Raw genomic sequence first — 19,550 nt, 5'->3', positions numbered from 1 at the left:
GTGCTTTGCTGAGCTAAGAGCTGTGAGCCAACGGGGCCAGAGAAGAAGGAAGAGCTGGTTCCCCTGAGGCCCACTGCCTCCCCCCTCCTCGAATTTGGGTTTCCCAACTTATTGTCCCCTCTTTTTTTCCCTGAGGCAACAGCACTGGTGATTGATACATCCACACCAGACTGTAGACCCAGATTCTTATCTATATTACCAGGGGGCCACTAATTTGTCTGCCAATCTCTGTTTTTTCTGAGAATCGTTTTCCTCTTCCTGGAATCAGACCCAGTGTTTAGGGTAATGGAGCAGCAGACGTGAGTCCTCAGAGAGTGTTCGGTGCCTGTCCTCTCTTTCCGTCCCCACTGCCCCAGCCCTCGACTGAGTCAGCTGGCCAGTCAGTCACCTGTACTATTATAGCAGGGGGCTCAGAACTGCTTTCTGACCCCTTCCCCTATCCTGCCTCCAAACTGTTGCCAAGTTCGCTTTCTAAAATATGTTTGTCATCACGCTGCTCCTACTGTTTTTTTTTTTAAAGATTTATTTATTTGACAGAGAGGGAGACAGCCAGCGAGAGAGGGAACACAGTCAGGGGGAGTGGGAGAGGAAGAAGCAGGCTCCCAGCTGTGGAGCCTGATGTGGGGCTCGATCCCAGAATGCCGGGATCACGCCCTGAGTCAAAGGCAGACGCTTAACCTGCTGAGCCACCCAGGCGCCCCCTGCTCCTACTGTTTTTAAAAGATCTTTGAGTAACCCAATTACGTGGACTGTTATTAAATAAATAATTTGGCCCTGTTAGGATCAGATTCCCCATTATCCTGATTTCTTGTCTTCATAGACTTTACCACAATTTCAGTCTATCTTACTTAGGTCTTTCTTGCTCATTGCCCCTTCCAATGAAAAGGAGTTTTCATTCTGTCGTGGTTTTTGGAGTTTTCATTCTGTCGTGGTTTTTATCTGTCTGTCCCTAAAACAGTGGCTGACACATGGTAGATATTCAATATTGATTGAATGAAGGACTCCGTAAATCAAATTCTGTCAGCCACAGTTTATTCTTTTTTTTTTCATAAATGAACTTTATTGACTTTTATGATTACAAATGTAATACATGCTTACTGCAGAGAATCTGGAAAGTACAGAGAAGTAGAAAGAAGAAACTAAGAACACCCACAATCCCACCACCTGGAGGCAAACACTGCTCATAGCATGTTCTAACTATCTATGCCTGTTTAAGGACCAAGACCCTTATCAAGAGTGCTGGTCACAAAGCACAGTAGCCAAGGGGGGCGGGGGCGCTTAATCACCGAGGGAGCCACCAAGAGATCGGAACTAGCAATTTGACACCGGAGGAACATAACAAGGGCCATAGACAAAAGATCAAGAAGTCAGAAGTTGACAACACAAGAACAAGTTGGGTTATGATAAGAGTGTAGTGAGATGGTCCTTATCAACTAGCCCAGTACCTGTCACGTAATACATAATCAATTAACGTTAGCCACTACTATGATTACTATTGTGGGTCAAAATGAATGGTTCAGGATGGAGACTATAAACAGGGCAAGGGCCCTGGAGACCCATTTTAGGTGGTATGAGTTGGGGCATATGAAAAGGGTGGTTTTAGGAGTGGGCATTGCTCTCCTTAAAGGCTCCCCTGCCAGGTGAAATGGGACCAGGGCTTCCTCAAGTTTGCCTGATGACATGTGGCAAGACACTCTAAGGTGTTTTTGAGGTAGGACATGGTTTCTCCTGCCTAGACTTTTCCCTGGACCAGCAACTAGGACTGGTCTCAACGGCAATAGGAGTTCAGAACCTCATACACCAAACACTCTTGAAGTCCACACTTCTGATTGTCAGGGCAGGTCATAGGCGTGTGGGGTAAAAGAGAAGGTCAAGTCAGCCAACTGGGAATTATGAGGGGGTTGGGGATTGTGCCTGAAGGGAGAAGCTGAAGGGGGAAGGCCACAAGGTTTATGATGTAATTGAATGGAATGGGTCCAGGAACCAGTCCTCAAGTTAGCAGCGGAGTCAGACATCACAGGAGAAGATTCCAGAAAGCATTACTTGTTGGTGGGGGCCTTGTGATGGCCTGTGCTCTGTCGAAGGTGGTCATGCAGACCCTCTTGAGGGTCTCCATGCTCTTTCAGGTAGTAACAGCGTTTGGGAACATGCTGGTGCTGGGAGTGAGAAAAACAAACAAACAAAAAAACCAGCAGAGGTAAGAGCCACACTTACTATGATAAGAGGGTTTCTGCCTGGATAATGTCAGTAACTTAGCAGTTCAAGAAACTTGGCTAATGTACCGCATGCGCATAATGTGTGATCCAGGACTAGGCTGACCAAATTCCCTAGTGACCTGGATCCACAACACATGTGCCTGTAGGTAGGACTCAGCTCCCCAAAGATGGACCCTCCCCTAGGATAGTTGGAGAGTTGGGCCCCAGCTGGTTCCCTCATAATCAGAAGGCTTAGACCTTTAGCCATCCCAGCCCCCCTCCCCCCTCAAGGAACTTGGGCCGGGACATTGCTTCAAAGTGGTTAATACACCCCTAATAACTACATAGCTAGTCCACTGATGAACTCCAGGTTGGGGGTTATGGGCTAGAAACCCCATGCCTCCCCCTAGCCTCTTCCTTATTCTACTCAAAGGAGCAGGGACAATCCCTATCACTCCCCACCACTCCCCTCGAGTGTATTTCCCCATCATTACCTCCTCGGTCTGCTGATAAGAGTTCAGTTCATTCTCCATTGCCTCCTCATTATTCCGCTTACAGGCTGACAGCAGAACCTGGCCGGAGCTGCCTGGGGAATCCTTCTCTTCAGCCAGCTGGCACTCCGTGTAGAGAGACCTGTCTATCAGCTCCTTTAGGCTGCCGGCCACCTTCAGGAAGATCCGGCCCATTTTGGTGGTAACGGCTTCCGAGAGTCCTTCCAGAAACCTGGTCCGTAGAATGGCATCGGACCAAGACAAATGTCGGGCCAGCAGTAGGAAGTCGGTGGCGTACTGCCTGACTGACTTCTGGCCCTGCTTGGGATGGCAAAGAACAGCGCTGAGGATGTCTATCTCGGACAGTGAGTCGTATAAGCCCTGTGACCTGCTCAGGAAAGATCTGGTTTCTTCTGAGAGGGGGTGGCCTACCTCCATCTGCAAGATGGACCACCTCTCTGCTGCCCCCAGATGAAGAGACACCAGAAATGCCATTTTCTCTGAGTCGTTCAAAAAGCCCTTCATTTGCTTCTCCTCATCGACCTCCATCTCCTCCTCTACAGAGCATGCGCCCCGGGCTGCTTCCTGCTCTTCTAAGAGGTAACAGAGTGCTGGGGTCAGCATGCCAAAGGATGGGACTTCCTGTGGGGGTGGCTTCCTTGTCTCAGCGGTTGTGGCAGTCGTGCGTGGTGTGGACTTTGATCCAGATGCCGTGACATTGATGTGAGAGGCAGATGCTTCTCCAGAGTCTGTGGCATTGATTTCCAGAGTGGACATCATTCCAGAGGCTGTGGCTGCCATCTGTGGGGTGGACATGGCTCCCGGGACTGGGCCCCTCACTGGTGGCACAGACATCCCTCCGGGGGCGGTAGCTCTCAGAAGTTGCGTGGACATCATTCCAGAAGCTGAGGCTCTCATTGGCGGCGCAGGCATCCCTCCGGAAGTTGCATATGTTGTTTGTGGCAAGGACATAGATCCAGAACTCGCGACTCTAGTTTGCAGTGTGAACACTGTCCCAGAGGCCATGCTTTTCATTAGCGGCACAGACGTGTCTCCAGAAGCCATGGCTGACATCAATGGCATGGACATTGTTCCAGGGGCTGTGGCTCTCGTTAATGGCTTGGACATCCCTCCAGAGGCCATGGCTGTCATTTGTGCAGTGGACATCTTTGCAGAGGCTGAACCTCTCAATATCTCTGCGGATACAGCTTCAGAGGCTGATGGTCTCCGTAGTGGTGTGGACATGATTCCAGAGACTGGGGCTCTTACTAGTGGCGAGGACATTACTCCAGAGGCTGGAGCTCGCATTGAGAGTGTGCACATTTCTCCAGAAGCTGCAGGCATCATCTGCGGTACGGACGTTGCTCCAGAGGCTGGGGTTCTCATCAGTGGCAGGGACACCCCTGCAGGGGCCATGGCTGGCATTTGAGGCATGGGCATCACCTCGGAGGCCGTGCATCTCATTAGTGGTGTGGACACAGCCCCAGAGACTGGAGCCCTCATTTGTGGCATGGGCATCATTCCAGGGGCTGGAGCTGCCATTTGTGGAGTAGACATTGGCCCGTAAGCTGGGACTCTCAGAGATGTGGCCATCTCTCCAGCAACGGGGGGTCTCATGAGTGGTGGGGACATCTCTCCAGAGCATGAAGCTCTTGTGAGCAGTGCAGACATCTCTCCGAGGTCTGGGGCTCTCATCAGTGGTGCGGACAGCACCCCGGAGGCTGGGGCTCTCATTTTCGGGGTAGACATCATTTCAGAGGCTGGGCTTTGCATGTGCAGTGGGGCCATGCCTCCAGAGGTCATGGATCTCATGAACGACATGGACATCCCTCCAGAGTCTTGGGTGCCCATTGGCTGACTGGGCATCCTTCCAGAGGCTGTGGCTCTCATTAATGCTGTGGGCATTTCTCCAGGGCCTGGGGCTCCCATGAGAGGCATGGACAGAGCTCCAGAAGCTGCAGCTGTCATTTGCGGTGTGGACATGTCTCCAGAGGCCGGGGCTCTCATTAGTGGTGTGGACATTGCTGCACAGGCAGTGTCTGTCATCGGCCGCATGGACATGGCTCCAGAAGCTGTGTCTCTCATTAGCATGGCGGAGATGTCTCCAGAAGCTGTGGTTGTCAATTGCTGCATGAACATGGATTCTGAGGCTTTGGATGTTGTTAGTGGCTTAGACAATGTTCCCGAGGCTGTAGCTCTCATTTGTGGCAAGGACATCACTCCTGGGGCTGCATCTCTCATTAACAGTGTGGACACGGCTCCAGAGGCTTTGGCTGTCATCAGTGGGGTAGACATTGCTCCAGAGGCTGAGGCTCTCATCTGTGGTACAGCTGTCATTCCCAAGGCTGTGGCTCTCCTTTGCGGCATAGACATCGCTCCAGAGACAGGGGCTCTCATTTGCAGTATGGACATTGGCCCAGAGGCCTGGGCTGACATTTGTGGTGTGGACATTGTTTCCGATGCCTGGGCTGTGATGGGCTGTGTGGACATTGGCCCAGAGGCTGGAGCTCTCCTTAGCGGCGTGGACGTCATTGCAGAGACCGGGGGTCGCAATCGCGCTGTGGACATTGCCCCACTGGCTGTGGCTTTCACGAAGCCTGTAGACATCGCTCCAGAAGTTCTGGCCATGGTGAACTGTGTGGACATGACTCTAGAGGCCGTGGTTGCCATTTGCTCAGTGGACATGGCTCCAGAGGTTGTGACCGGCATCAGTGGGGTGGGCATTGCTGCAGAGTCTGGAACTGTCTTTAGCAATGTTGGCGTAGTGCCAGAGCCTAGAGCTCTCCTTCGTGGTATGGACATCGCTCCGGGGTCTGAGGCTCGAGCCGGCACTGCAGACAGCCCCCCAGAGGCTGCAGCTCTCATGGGTGGAGTAGACATGATTTGAGGGTCTAGACTTTGTGTTAACTGCGGGGGCATCGCTCCAGAGTCTTGGGCTGACATCAGCTGGGGGGGCATCGCTCCAGAAGTTAGGGCTGTCATTAGCAGTGGGGACATGGCTTCAGTGTCCGGAGCTGCCTTTGGCAACGTGGACACGTCTCCAGCATCTGGGACTGACAAGAGTGGTGTGGACATGGCTCCAGAACCTGGCACTGACATTAGCGGTGAAGATGCTACTCCAGAATCTGGGCCTGACATTAGCTGCATGGAGATGTCCCCAGAGTCTCGGGTGCTCGTTGGCTGGGCTGACGTGGTTTCTGAAGCTAGGGCTGACATTATCAGCGAGGATATGGCTTCCGAGTCTGTGCCTGACATTAGCAGTGAAGATATCTCTCCAGAGGCCAGAGCAGTCATGAGTACTTTGGACATTGCTTCAGTGTCTTCATCTGTAATTTGCAATGGTGACATTGCTTCAGAGCCTGGAGCTGGCATTGGCTGCTGCGTGGACATCACTCCAGGGTTTATATCTGGCATTAGGAGTGGAGATATCTCTCCAGGATCTGGGGCCAGCATCAATGGTGAGGACATCGCTCCAGAGGATGGAGTGCTCATTATAGTCGCAGACATCGCTCCAGAGGATGAAGCCGGCATTGCCAATGGTGACATCTCTGCAGAAGGTGGTGCTGCCATTAGTCCTGCAGACATCGTTCCAAAGTCGGGAATTGTCATCAGCCCCGGGGACATTAATCCATAGTCTGATGTGGACAGCAATGGGGACAATGTTCCAGAATCTGACGCTGGCATGAGCAAGGGGGACAGTGCTTCTGCATCTGAGGCTGGCATGAGCAGTGGGGACAGTGCCCCAGAGTCTGAGGCTGGCATCAGCGGTGGGGACAGTGCTCCAGCGTTTGGTGCTCCCATCAGAGGTGCAGACATGGTGTCAAAGCCTGGGGATGTCATCAACTGTGCAGACATCGCTCCAGGGTCTGACGCTGACGTCGAAACTGTAGGCTGTACATGAGACTGTAAGATTTGGACCTCTGCTCTGGTCTCTACTATTGGTCCAGAGAAGGTCGTCCCCCTGTTTTGGGGGTCGACATTTTCCTCCCTCAGCATATTGTTGAATCGGAGGGAGTGTAAAGGTACCGACATATCGGCCATGGCCACAAGATAGTGTGGAGAGAGTCCCTAAAGTGATGGGAGTCGTGCTGAAGCCCAAATGGCAAGAAAAATCTGTAAACAGGAAACAAGTTTAGTGGTCAAAAGCCAATATCAAAAAGATTGGGAAATAGACCAATGATTCGCGATGGAGACTTTTTCTGCGTGTTGCCAGCTACGTGGCACCAGAGATGGGCCTATCAGGTTAAAGAAGCTGTGCAACAGCGAACGGACTTAAAGCTGGAACCAAGATCCCTTCCACCCCTATTCTTTTCAAACCAATCCACTCAGTCCCACAGCACAGCCTTTCCGTTTCTAAATGCTGTAAACGCCAGCTTGCTCAGCAGCCGGGAGCCTCGGCCGCCCCAGATCAAATGAAGCGGCAGCGCCACCTTGTGGGAACGTGTGAGAGGTGCAAGCTCGCTCTCCCATCAGAGCACTCACGAGGCTGCCAAGGCACTGGCGGACCTGCAGGACAGGGCCCTTTGCCCCGGGCTGATCATTAGTTCCTAGGGCTCATTGAGTCCTGCCCAGGGCTTCAGTCCCCATTTTGCTACGCTAATGGCCCTGAAGGTCTCTCTCGGGAAAAGCAAGGCATTTATCTGATCCATGGACTGAAAATCCTGTTTATTATCCCAGCATTCCGAGAACCAAAAGTCCTGTCTATTATCATTCTTGTTACTCACAAACACAGCAACCACTACTACACCATGCGTTGCTCACTTAGTGTGTTCCAGGCACTATACTTAGGCAACTGCACACAACTCCAAACTGTCTATAACGTATGGGGATTGGCAAGCATTATCCCGTTTGAATCTTATACTCTGTGTGATAGTATTATTTTCATTTTGCCAGCTTTCTCAGATTAGCCAGGGCTGGGGCTAAATAGGCTCACCACGACAGTAAAAACTGTATGTTCTTTACAATCACCCCTCCTCGGTGCTGCCTAGCCTTGGGCATCCCTAACACTGTGTTAAGTTACCGTTCCGACATCACTTGAATACCTACAGCACGTCTGGATTTCAAGTTTCTCCGAAGACACATAGGTGGGCAATCTCAGAGCTTCACCCCCCGGCCTGCCCCCATCAGCAGCCCCAGAAGGGGCTTCTTGGCACATAGCTTGGAAACCAACACGCACATAACACAATGTTGATGCACCCCCGCAGCCTGCCCATGCCAAGAACAGAACACTTGCTTATTTAGGACAATGTCACAAAAGTCATCAATCTCATGGCATTGTGCCTCCATAATACTAACGAGAACACGAGCAACAGAAATCCCAACGGTGAACATTTCCTGAGCACACGCTGACCGGCGAGCACCCTGCTAGGCACTTCACATGCATCATCTCATTTGGTCCCCACAACAACGCTAAGAGATTTCGGTACTCCGTCCTCCTCTTACAAACGAGATAACTAAGGCCCAGAGAAGCTTAATAACTTGCCTGTAGTCACACAGATTGCCGGGCACGTTCAATGCCAGAGCCCCCTACTATGCCATAATGTGCCATCTCACGGTGCTATAATCACCCACCTTGTCTGCCTTTTCTCCCTCTTAGTCACATCACCAACACTCCACCCCCCAAGGCCTGATCTCCAGCCTGGGCAGCCCTGGAAAGGGCCGTAGGAAAAGAAATACTAGCCTCCTGCTGGCACCTTGGTTACCCTAATAATTGGTGCAATGGGAGAGATGAGTCAAAAGAGCATTCATAGATGTCCACTTCCCATCTTCAGAAAAATCCCTGAACATGCTACAGTTCCCCACCAGGCAAACCCCAGAAAGATCTTACCTTGCCAGTTAGGGAGAAGAGAGTATGTCTTCTGCGCCCCTGGCTCTTTCAGTCTGGCCAATTTACTTATGCCCCATGCCCAGCCAGTTCATTAAAGTAAGACCCAGTACCAGCAGCTGTTCTCTGCAATCTCCCTTAGCTATCCCCTGCCACGCCCCCCTCCTGCCCGCCAGCCAGCCAGCCAGCCTGCCCGCCCACCCGCCCCACTGCTCCTGACTTGCTAGTGCTTGCTCCGTCTCTCTGGTCCCAGATTCCTGCCTCTATATAGGCTCTGACATTTGCCTCTGGCCGCCTTTCATTTGACAGCCCTCCAGAAGCTCCTCTTCAGCACTTGGCCTATGCAACTCCACCCCTCTTCCCCCTCACCCCCAATAGTTGCACCAGCCCCTTCTGCCCACCTCTGGCTGTCCCAGAGAAAAGAGGAAATTCACACAATTCCAGAGATGAGACAGAAATGAGACATATGCACTGCAGCGGAGCAGACCCAGGAGTCCGGGGAGCCAGGCTGCGATGTGGAAGTGCGGGCAGCGGGGAGAGGTAAGGGGAACCGGGGTTGGAGGCTGAGTGCAATGATCAGGACAGTTCCAAGGGTTTCAGGTGCAGGGAAACTGGGGTTTGAGAGGATGGAGTGTGGTTGCTATTAATAGAGGCCTGCCATGATAATAATAAAAAGCCAATTTGCCTCCGTGTCAGATACACGGAGGGAAATCTGGCAACCCAAGTCCCTGCCACGGGGCTAGAATTTGACAGCAAGTCTCTAGGGTGTGAGGCCAGCAAGCACAAAAAGCACACCAGTCCCGAGCCTACCAGGTGAGGGTTGGCTCACAGAAGCAGGGCTCCAGCTTGCTTTCCACAACTGGGGCGCAAGGTCAGAGTCAAACTAATAGAAAGGTTTACCAGAGCCCTCGAATTTTCCAAATCACGATCCTTTTAACCACCAGACCGAATTGGTCCCTGAGCCCCGAGTAAGGCAAGCCTTCAGGTGAATTTCAAGTAGCCCAGGTAGAGAGGGACGCAGAGTCTGAAGGTTTGGGGGTGGGGGGAGGCATTCAGGTCATCTGTGAACCTTCCCATGCTCACCATTAGCCACCAACATCACCTGGACACTCGGGCTAAGTGCACCTACGAGGTAGGCACTGATGCTTAGAGAAATTGTGACCGAGTCACAGGGCTAATAAATGGCAAAGCTCAGATTGGGGCCCGGGTCACTGTGGATCCCCAAATCATTTCCTCTCTTTGGAATCAGACAAGTGGCTGGAAATGCTCCAAGCACTCAACTCACTGCCACCTTCCTCTTCCCACCCCCACCAGTGGCTGACTCACAGTGATAATAATCATAATAGTAATAGTAATAATAATACACCAACTGACTTTGACTGAGCTCTTCCCACATGCCAAGAACTGCGCTGAGGGCTTTACAAACATTCTCTCATTTGACCCTGTGAGCTCGGTCCTATTAATTCTCACTTTACAAATAAGAAAACTGAGCCCCAGTGAGGTGAACTGCCATGACCACAAGCACACAGCTCTGTTCGACCCCAGAGCCCCCTCCGCCCAAAGCAAAAGATACTCACAGGAAAGCCAACACCAACAGCAACAACTATGATTACTATTATACCTAATCAGGAAAGCTAACATTTACTGTACCAGGCACGGGGCCAAGCACTTGACGTACATGATCTCGTTACTCACAACTCTAGGAGGTAGGTATGAGTATCACCTTCATTTCCAGATGAGGAGCCAGAGGCACAGAGAGGTTAACTAGCTTTCCCGAAGTCCCACAGCTAGCAGGCATGGTTGTTTAGGATCAGACAAATTTGACAATGAGCTCAAATGCCAGTGTTAGAACACAATTCATTGAATGGTTATAAACAAATCATGGTGGATCTGTAGCAGCCACTGAAACTGACAAGCTGATTTTTATAAAATGACTACCTATATTTTTGCATCAAAAAAATACAGTCTGGAAGGACACAGGGCAAAATGTTAACAGTGACCATACCTGAGTGGTGGGATTAAAGGGGATTTTGACTTGTCTTTTTCTTATCTGTATTTTCCTGTTTGTCTATAATGGACCCATATTACTGGTATTCGAGGGGAACAAAAAGTTATTTTTCTTTTGCAAAAAGGTGTGTTACCCTGGGGTTCTATGTCTAGCCCTCTCTCCTGCTCTCCCTGCAAGCTCTCTCTAGGGATCCCCAACATCCTCCCGACCCAAGCAACCTTTCTCTTCCAACACACTTGAGGCTTGCACTACTTGGCTCCTTGGTCGGTAGGGACCCCTGAAAAATATCTCCAATGGCTTGCCTTTATTTTGTATTTTGTTCTGCTCTGTTTTGTTTTGTAAAGCAATTTCTCATTTTTCTAACTTTTATTTATGCCTGATAATTACACGAATATTCTAGGAATAAAAACTTGAAATCCTACATGTAGATAAAGCTCGCCCTGAGCCTACCCCACCCCCCATCCCCTCAAGTCCCATTCCTCCGTCTGTTCACAGTTGGGTGTGTCTCCTTCCAAACTTTTTCTAGCTGCAATGGCATTCAGAGTTCATATCATGCAATTGCTTGCAAAACCCAGTGTGTGCAAAGAGCTACAGTTGGAAAACCATTCTGGCACTGCTCACTCCAGGATTCCAAGTTCTGGTCAATGGTGACCATTCGTCATCAGCCTACTTCGAAGGAGGCTAGTGAGAGAGACACGGTTCTTGCTGCACACTCAGTCCATTTGGGGCACGGACTTGCATTTTATTAATGCCGGTGTCTCTACAAACACAGAGAAGGGAGGCCTTCTAAGGAAGTAAAAGCCCAGAAATTGCTGCTTAGCTCCGAGATCCCTCCCGTCCTGCCCAGTCTGCACTGATCAATACCGCTAGGAGGTGTCATGACAAAAGGTAATTGAGTTTGGGGGATTGCATGGCTAGCTGCTCGGGGAAATAAGAATAAACAAGAGACGGTTCAATATGTCAACAAATAGCTTCCCAGCTCTTGAAAATAAACCTTTCCCTAGATTCTCGACAATATGCTCTCCCCCAGCCCTAGCAAACAGGCACCCAGATAACTGAAAATAGACCACCTCCGGATTAAGAAATACCCGGTGTACTTCAGGGTCCTCTGCCTTCCCTGGTCAATTAGGGAGGGAGAAAGCCTCCTCGCTCTCCCCTTACTCCCCAACAGCCCTGACACTTAAAATGCCCACCCGGCTTTTTATAAATAGAGGAGTGGGGGGGGTGGGAAATAGCCAGCATTTACTGAATGCTCACACTGCCGGGCAGCATGTTAAGTACTTTGCATACATTACATTATTTATTGCCCAATAAACCATGAAGTGGGATTTTTTTACCCCCATTTTATAAATCAGCTAAAGAACTGAAGTAGAGAGAAAATAAAACCCAGTAACTTACCTTGGCTCTCACAGCTGAGAGTGTGAAGCTGTGCTTGCCACTCGGATCTGTCTGACTCAGCTGGTGCTCTTAACTCACGGGAGAGTCACAACACTGTCTTCAAGTCTGTGAAGGGCTGTCATATGGAAGAGAGGGTAGGTGTGTTCTGGGTAGCTCCAAAGAGAAGGATTTGACTGTTAGTTGGGAATTACACTTTCATTGGATGTGCGGCAAATTCCCCCAAACAACATGTATATGCATGTCCAACTCTATAGGGAAAAGAACGTTATATGAAGAGCAAACGGAACTGCCTCATGTTAGGTGCCGTCCGGAAGGATCTGTGGAATCGGAGAGAACAGGAGGGATACCGGAGGACTGCAAATGGGCAGCGTCCCAATTTTCTTAAATAAGGAAACTACAGACCAGTATACTGTAAACTCCAGAGCTGTAAGCTTGATGTCAATCCTCGGAGAGATTCTGCTGCAGATTATGAAGCAGGTAATTTATAAGCACTTAGGACATAAGTGGTCATAGGAGGTACCTAGAGCAGCTTCCCAGATTCGCAGCTCTTGCAAAGCAAAGAACTGGGGGACTGACCGTGGGCTGCCAGATTTTTATTTCTTCCAAGGAAAGGCATTAAGAAACAAAATGAAACAACCTCAAGTTATCAGTTCATTAAAAAAAATAGCAAGGGCTTTCTTCAAACGTCAAAAGAGAAGGCAATGCTCTTAGACTAAAGGACAGTCATTGAAATAAAATAGATTTCACTTTACAAAACGTGCACTACATAGTCCTCGGGCTTTCTCATCGCACGGAGGGCTGCTGCAATTTTCCTGAAGGTGGGCACTTGTCCAAAGACCTGCTTTAGAGAATCACTTAGAGCTAAGATATCAACACAGATAAGATCAGATACCTATTCGACAGGAAGTCTCTCTGGCCAGAAAAGGGAAGAGCAGAGGTTGACCTTAGCCTAAGTGAGGACACTAATGTTAGATAAAGAAAGCGCCTGCAGGAATGAACGTGAGAGAAATAAAAGTTGCCAAGCGCAGATTCAAGCCCTGCTGAGGCGGGACTTAGCCAACACATCTGACCTATGCCACCCCTTGGACCTTGGACGACGCAGCCCTCATGTCTGATACGTGCCTGATGCCATTAAGCCTTTGGACCACAAACCAGTCTCTGACTGAAGGCTCTCCAAGCAACTTTCAGATTGTAACTTGTCTTCCCGAGGCAGAGTTCCTAAAGGGGGACTGATTCAAAACTGGCTCAATACCATTGCTCTTTGCACAGCGACCTAGCCTCGATCCTGTCCCGGTCAACGTTTTTATCAATGGCATCAATAAGGGCGCAAATGGAATTCTTACACAGTTATTGTAGGGATGAGAAGACCTGCCACGAGCAGCCTAAGAAGTTCGGTTTACATTTTAAATGCCGCAGTTTACAATCCATCTCTCCGTATTTGGTCATTTTCTCTATTTTTGTTGCCTGTGCACTAAGTTCCTGCAATTTGCGCTCCTCGTGGACGATGCTTAGTGAACACGTGTTAGCTGGGAGCTCTGTGCCTTGCAGAGCAGATGGGGTCCTCCGGACAAACTGCAGAGCATTCATCTCAGTCCTGTCACTGTCCCTGAGATAACCGCTGTCAGTGTACACTTCCCGGATCAGGGAAGAGAGCAAACTGATGTCCTCCTCTGTGCAGAACTGGCCCCAAATCCAAGGAGTTTAAATTGGAGTCCGACCCCATCTGTCGACATTGACCTTGCTCCTGAAGGTGAGGGCAATGCTGTATACAATACCTCCCATACTTTCCCAAACCGCATCTCTCCGAGTGTGGTCGGGGAGCCTCTGTGTCAGCCGCCCCCTAAGAGGACTGTTACAATGCAGATGACGATTGGGGGGGGCGGTGGAAGGTGGAGGGGTGAGGGAGGTGCGTTCCACTTTCCCAGAGTCAGACTTGGTCGGTCTGGGGTGAAGCCAAGGAATCCGCATTTTGACCCAAGCGATTCTGCCTGACGCACACCCTCGAGTTTAAGAACCATTGGCTCGGAGGCGTCGTGCAGCCTGATTTTTCCATCCGACAAGCCTGGGCTTTGACCCCAGCACTTAATGACTCCGCCTCAGTTTCCTTGTCCGTAAAGCAGGGAGAGTAACAGTACCTACCTCACAGGCTCTTGGAATGTTTTAAACAACAAAACATGTGTCAAGTGGCTGGCACCTGGGTGAAGCCCAGTAATCTCTCCTGGTCCTGCTTATTCGTGGGCCCTGCGTCTCTGTGTTCGGCTTCTGCTCCAGGTGCCAACTGTTCCCTCTTTCTAAGGCTCGTATTCAAACTCCCCAAGCGCGAGGCTCTCATTGGCCCAAACTTCGTCACCACTGTGCCTGTTGGGCCAAGTTCTCATCCTGGGGTCCCTCATAGGCTGCTTGCCAGCCTATAGAGAGACTGCTCTTGGATCAGATGCCCTCTCCTGGCTCAATCGGCTATTGCGGGGGGAGGGGGGGAGCCAGGTCACGTGGTACCAAACATAACCACCTATTCATAAGAAACTGCTACTTCCCCCAGCTAGGGTCTGTGGATGGAAACTCCTTAGAAGGGGCCCGTGGGTGTGGCAGGAATCCTGAGGCTTAGCCCGTCCAGTACACCTAGGCTTCTCATTTATCCAGCCTGCCAAAGGAATGAGGCGTTCAAGTTCACTGAAGTCTCTCTTGAATTCCGACTTTTCATCTCCATCAGGCCAGGAACGCCAGTCTTCAAAAAAAAAAAAAAAAAAAACCGAGACCACAGGCAAGGGGGAGAACAACCACCACCGCAACAACAACCTTAACCCTAAAATGAGACCGTCTGTTTCTAGAAGACGTCTTTGAGTTTTCAAAGCACTTTCGTGTCTATTTCCTCATTGCATGGCTTGCAAACTGGCGGTCCCAGCCCGGATCCGGACTGCAAGCGGATTTTATTTGACCCACACTATGTTTCTGAACATTGTGTGATTAATTGCCAACACTGAAAAGTCAGGAGACTTCCTGTAAAGAGCGGAATTTCTGGCTTCTGTGGGAAAAACAGAGCCTCGGCTCCTCGTTCTGACACGGCAACAGTCAGCTGGAACTAAGTAAGCTCCTCCTTGTACGTGAGGCATTGGTTCACCAGCCCGCTTCAGTACCCACCCAGCCATCTCTACTTCTCCACGATGACTTGCCTGGCCCCTATAGACATGCGAAGCCTCCCTTCAACCCCATGAACTAGGTAGAGAAGGCAGTTAAGAGCACAGATTCTGCCTGGGATAGAATCCCAGCTCTGCCTTGTCCTGGTTTTGGGACCCCGGGCAAGTGGTTTGACCTCTCTGAGCCTTGGGATGATGACATTAATGCCCGTCTCACAGGGTTGTGGGTCTAACTAAATGAGTTGAGGCGTGTAAACTACTTAGAACAATACCTGGCACATGGCAAGCAGTAAATATTTCTTTAATTCTTTTTAAAAAAATGTTTTATTTATTTGACAGAGAGAGAGAACATGAGCAGGAGGGGAGGGGCAGAGGGAGAGGGAGAAGCTGAATAGCGGGGAGCCTGACACGGCTCGACCCCAGGACCCTGAGATCATGACCTGAGCTGAAGGCAAACACTTAACTGACTGAGCCACCCAGGAACCCCTCTTTGTTTCTTTCATTCATCCACAGTTCCCTCCCCACCTTTCTAACAATCAACAGATTCTGAAACCTGAAATTTTATGACAAGTTGATTTGGTGGCAAAATGGGGCCCGAATTGACAGGCTATTCATTTATCCTAGTTGTAAATATTAAATGTATTCGGGCACAGGAGACTCCCCCAGATCCCAGTAGGGGTGTTATATAACAGATATGTACCATAGTGCTTTTCTTTTTTTTTTTAAGATTTTATTTATTTATTTGACAGAGGGAGACAGCCAGTGAGAGAGGGAACACAAGCAGGGGGAGTGGGAGAGGAAGACGCAGGCTCTCAGGAGGAGCCCGATGTGGGGCTCGATCCCAGGACTCTGGGATCACGCCCTGGGCTGAAGGCAGACGCTTAACGACTGAGCCACCCAGGCACCCCTCATAGTGCTTCTCTTACTCCCAAACTCCTGAACTTTAACGGACACCTACCTGCAGGGTTTCAAACAAGGTATTGTGCATCTATGTCATTATTAGTTCACATACCCACTTGACAGATGGGAAAATAGAGCTACTAAGCCTGAAGCAACTGGCCAAAAGTCTCACAGCTTGGAGGCAGAAATGATACCGACCCTTAGGCATGAAGCCTACAGTGCCTATTACTGTGGTGTCCATCGGGCTCATGATACGCACATTGAGGCAGGATGCTAGTGGCTACTAGGAGGGTCCCCCTAAGAACCGAAGAATGCCACCATTTACCAAGAGTGGCAAGCCCATCCCATAGTGGCATTCTTCTGACTCTTTGCGGTAATTTTTACAACACACCATTGCCTTAGGGTTAGGATGGGGATTGTCATCATTTGCATTTTACAGAGGTGGAAGCCGGGGTCCAGAGAAGATAAGTGACTTGCCCAAAATCATACAGCAGAAGTCAGGACAAGCCGGTACTAAACACTAACTTCTGTGCTTTATCTTCTTCAACCCGAGGTGGGTCCAAGAAAGAAATATGCTGAACTTTCGGCATACTGACCTCCCCCAATCTCTGCAGGTCATCCTAATATTCTCAACATGCCTGATGAAAGGAGAGCATCCCGAGATCTCAGCAAACAGTAAAATGAGACAGTATGTCTGGGTGGGGACCTCATCCTTGCCAGTACCACTGGCGACAATTTTTATAGGCACCATCCGCTCAGAAGCCAGAGACGGGAGATTTCCCAAATCCCAAGAAAGTCGCAGAGCCCCTACTATTTGCTCTTCTCTGTTGATCTTTAAGAAGCTGACATGGACTTATGCCAAAGGCCGAAGGTAATGAAAAATCTACTGGAAAGGGAATTCCTCCAGTTACGAAGCATTACCTTAAAGAGACCTTTGCCCACTTATCAGTTCCCTCGTTTGAAATGCAGAAAATAGAGCTCGGCTATTTTATATTGTTAGTGCATCAGAGATCTGGGAATGAAAGCAGCATCCACGGGACCTCTTGCCAGCACCCTGCCTCAGCACGGGCAAGCCTTCTGACACTGCCACCAACTCAAGCGAGTTGGAACAGAGAAGGCAGGCCATGCCCCAGGTGACCTCGTGCCTCTCCTAAGCTCATGGCTGAAGTTCCTCCTCCCCCCAACAAATCCGCACTTTGATCACACACCCACAGCGACCCAGATCTTTGAATTCAGCAATTCTTTTTCAGGTTTCAGCAAGGCATTGGCAGCCTGAGCTATTTTGGGACACTTTCTCTGCTGTGGATGCCACTTTCGGAATACGCCAGGAACATGTTAAGGACCCGGAGCTCGCAGTCCTGGACCCATTTTCGGGCTCGCTCGCGCTCTCTTTCTCTGTGGGCTGATCGTTTGGAGGACAGACGCTCTTGCCAACCTAATCCCGGGAGCCTGGCTACCTGGCCCGGCCACAGGCTCTCAGAGGCAGTGTGGCTGCCAGCACCCTCACGGTAAGGGGGCACGGAAGCACCAGGCAGCCTGGAGAGACAGCTGTCCTAGGGGGTGGTCTGAATGTGCGCGTGGACTGAAAAGACAAGGGCTGGAAGGGGGGTGGAGAGCGACAAGATTTTCCAAACATCTTCCAATCCTCACTTCCTAATCTGATGCAAGTGACTCGGCAGGCACCCAGGAGCCTGTGGTCTCCATTTTCCTGCCCTAAAATCCTCCGCACCTGTAAGTACCGGGGCTCACGGCCACTCACGCTGTCTTTTGGGGAGGGGGGGAGGGGGGCAGGGCCTAGGGAAGGTCATCAAAATCTGATTCAGGTGTGGACAGGCCCATGGCATTGGAAGAATTCCTGACAATCCCTCCCCCCTTTCCGAACTGCTTCTTAGTTGGAAGAATGAAAATGCCTCTTTGTTCTTTCCCAAGCCCCGAGCCTACAAGAAACTTCACCTGTCCTTCAGGGTCTCCTGTTCGTCAGTGCTGTGCCCACCCAATTTCTCATGTTGGTCAGTGCTGTGCCCACCTAATTTCTCATGTTGGACTTAATGGGAGAAGGACACCCCTGGCACTGGAATTTCTTAAATGCCACCACAGCTACTATTGTGGGCACAGCCCCTGCTGGCTTCTCCATCTTTTATGCAGCAATTTGCTAAAATAGGGAAAGATGTGGTAAGCGGGAGGGTGTACATGAGAATTTAGAAACTCATCCGTGGTAAAAAGGAGGAGCAGTGTGGCTCAGCGCAGTTAGAAAGGCTGCCACAATGGGGAGGCTCCATGTTCTGCAGTGAAATGGTCCTTTCACTGCCTTCCTGTTTTAATGGAAAGAGGCCAAAATAGCCTACAGTCTCCCCAAGAAAGGAGCATTGCTGACGCTTTTATTTACCACTTTCCTGAGAGGCTGGACTGCCTCTGGCCAGCCTGTCAGTCCTGACGCAGCTCCAAAGGGGGGACATTCAGCCCTTCTTTTGGGGACCACTGAAGTTCCCTCAAAATGGCCCAGGATAACAGAGCCAGGCCCTATTACCTACCCGTCCTCCCACTCCCTCGACCCCAAAACCAAAACATTCGTTGGCTACAGAATTCGTTTGGAGGCAAGGGTGAGGAGTGCCTTTGAGAGGAAGTCGTTTGGAAAATAGGCCATGAGCCATCCTAAGCACAGCATCCTTCTAGGCTTTTGTAATGACTTCCTCAGCCATGAAGAAGGACGGGGCAAGGCCAGGGGTCTTGCCCTGTTATTTCCACACGGCACAGTAGAAGGAACACTGTCTTTAGCATAAGATGCTGAAAAGTGTAAGATGTTCATTAGACCAAGGCTGGCTACCTGCAATTTCTCAGACCGTTAATTTGGGCACTGGAGGAATTAAAACAGGAAATTCACCTTGTGTCTGGTGGAGACCGAATGAGTTCTCAGGCTCTACAAGGAAACTGACCTCAGGAGGAATATGGTTTTGCTTTGACTACTGCCTGTTTGTGTGGTCTTCGGTAACTCAGGGAGTTTCTCAGCCCGCCTCTTTCTGAAGAGCTCTGAGAAAAAGATGCTTGGATCGTGGAAGTTAATGGTCTGGAAGACTTTTTTTTTGTCAAAGCCTTGAGTGCTAGGTGGGGGGAGGGAGTTCACACTCTGTGATGGATTCTGATTATAACCAAAATAATCCAGGTTCTGGCTCGGCAGTAGCCTGAATTTTATGTCTGCCTTATGGCATTCCAGGAGTATTAAGAACATTCCCTTGCCCTTCCAAATCTCTCCCTATCCACTCCCAAGGGCTTGAAAATTCTTAAGTACATAATTCCTTTGACTCAGGGCTTTGGCATCAGTTAAAATGCCAACCTCTTGGGAGGGTCAGCCTGTTAAGCTTCACCTGGATGCACCCCATCCTGACGGCAGCTTCTGAAAGAAGGAAGAAGAGAGACAAGGAATGTGAGATCACTGTGGGTACAAAGATGAGCCCCAGCACAGGGGTCTAAAAACAGGACCCTGGCCAATGCCAAAAGTACCAAAAAACTCAACTGGCAAAAAAAAAAAAAAAAAAAAAAGGAAGGAAGGTTCTATTCTCACTACAGTGGAGTACAAGGCAACGTAGTGAGGCAGACTCAGGA

General features: G+C 50.1%; 1 protein-coding gene across 1 annotated transcript in view; it reads right to left on the bottom strand.

Annotated features, from left to right (window-relative positions):
* Positions 1-1,107: 1,107 nt before the first annotated feature.
* RTL9 (retrotransposon Gag like 9) overlaps positions 1,108-19,550 on the bottom strand; it is a 47,441-nt gene continuing 28,998 nt past the window's right edge. The window contains exons 2-4 of the mRNA XM_011226367.3: positions 11,917-12,031; positions 2,690-6,799; positions 1,108-2,156 (exon numbers count right to left, since the gene is read on the bottom strand). Of these exons, the coding sequence (XP_011224669.2) occupies positions 2,040-2,156; positions 2,690-6,727 (4,155 nt within the window). The 5' untranslated portion in view covers positions 6,728-6,799; positions 11,917-12,031 and the 3' untranslated portion in view covers positions 1,108-2,039. The remainder of the gene's footprint in view (positions 2,157-2,689; positions 6,800-11,916; positions 12,032-19,550) is intronic.

Source organism: Ailuropoda melanoleuca, chromosome X (assembly GCF_002007445.2).
Source record: "Ailuropoda melanoleuca isolate Jingjing chromosome X, ASM200744v2, whole genome shotgun sequence".
Lineage (NCBI taxonomy): Eukaryota > Metazoa > Chordata > Mammalia > Carnivora > Ursidae > Ailuropoda > Ailuropoda melanoleuca.
Note: the sequence above shows the minus strand (reverse complement) of the source record. Positions and strands in the feature narration are given on the sequence as shown.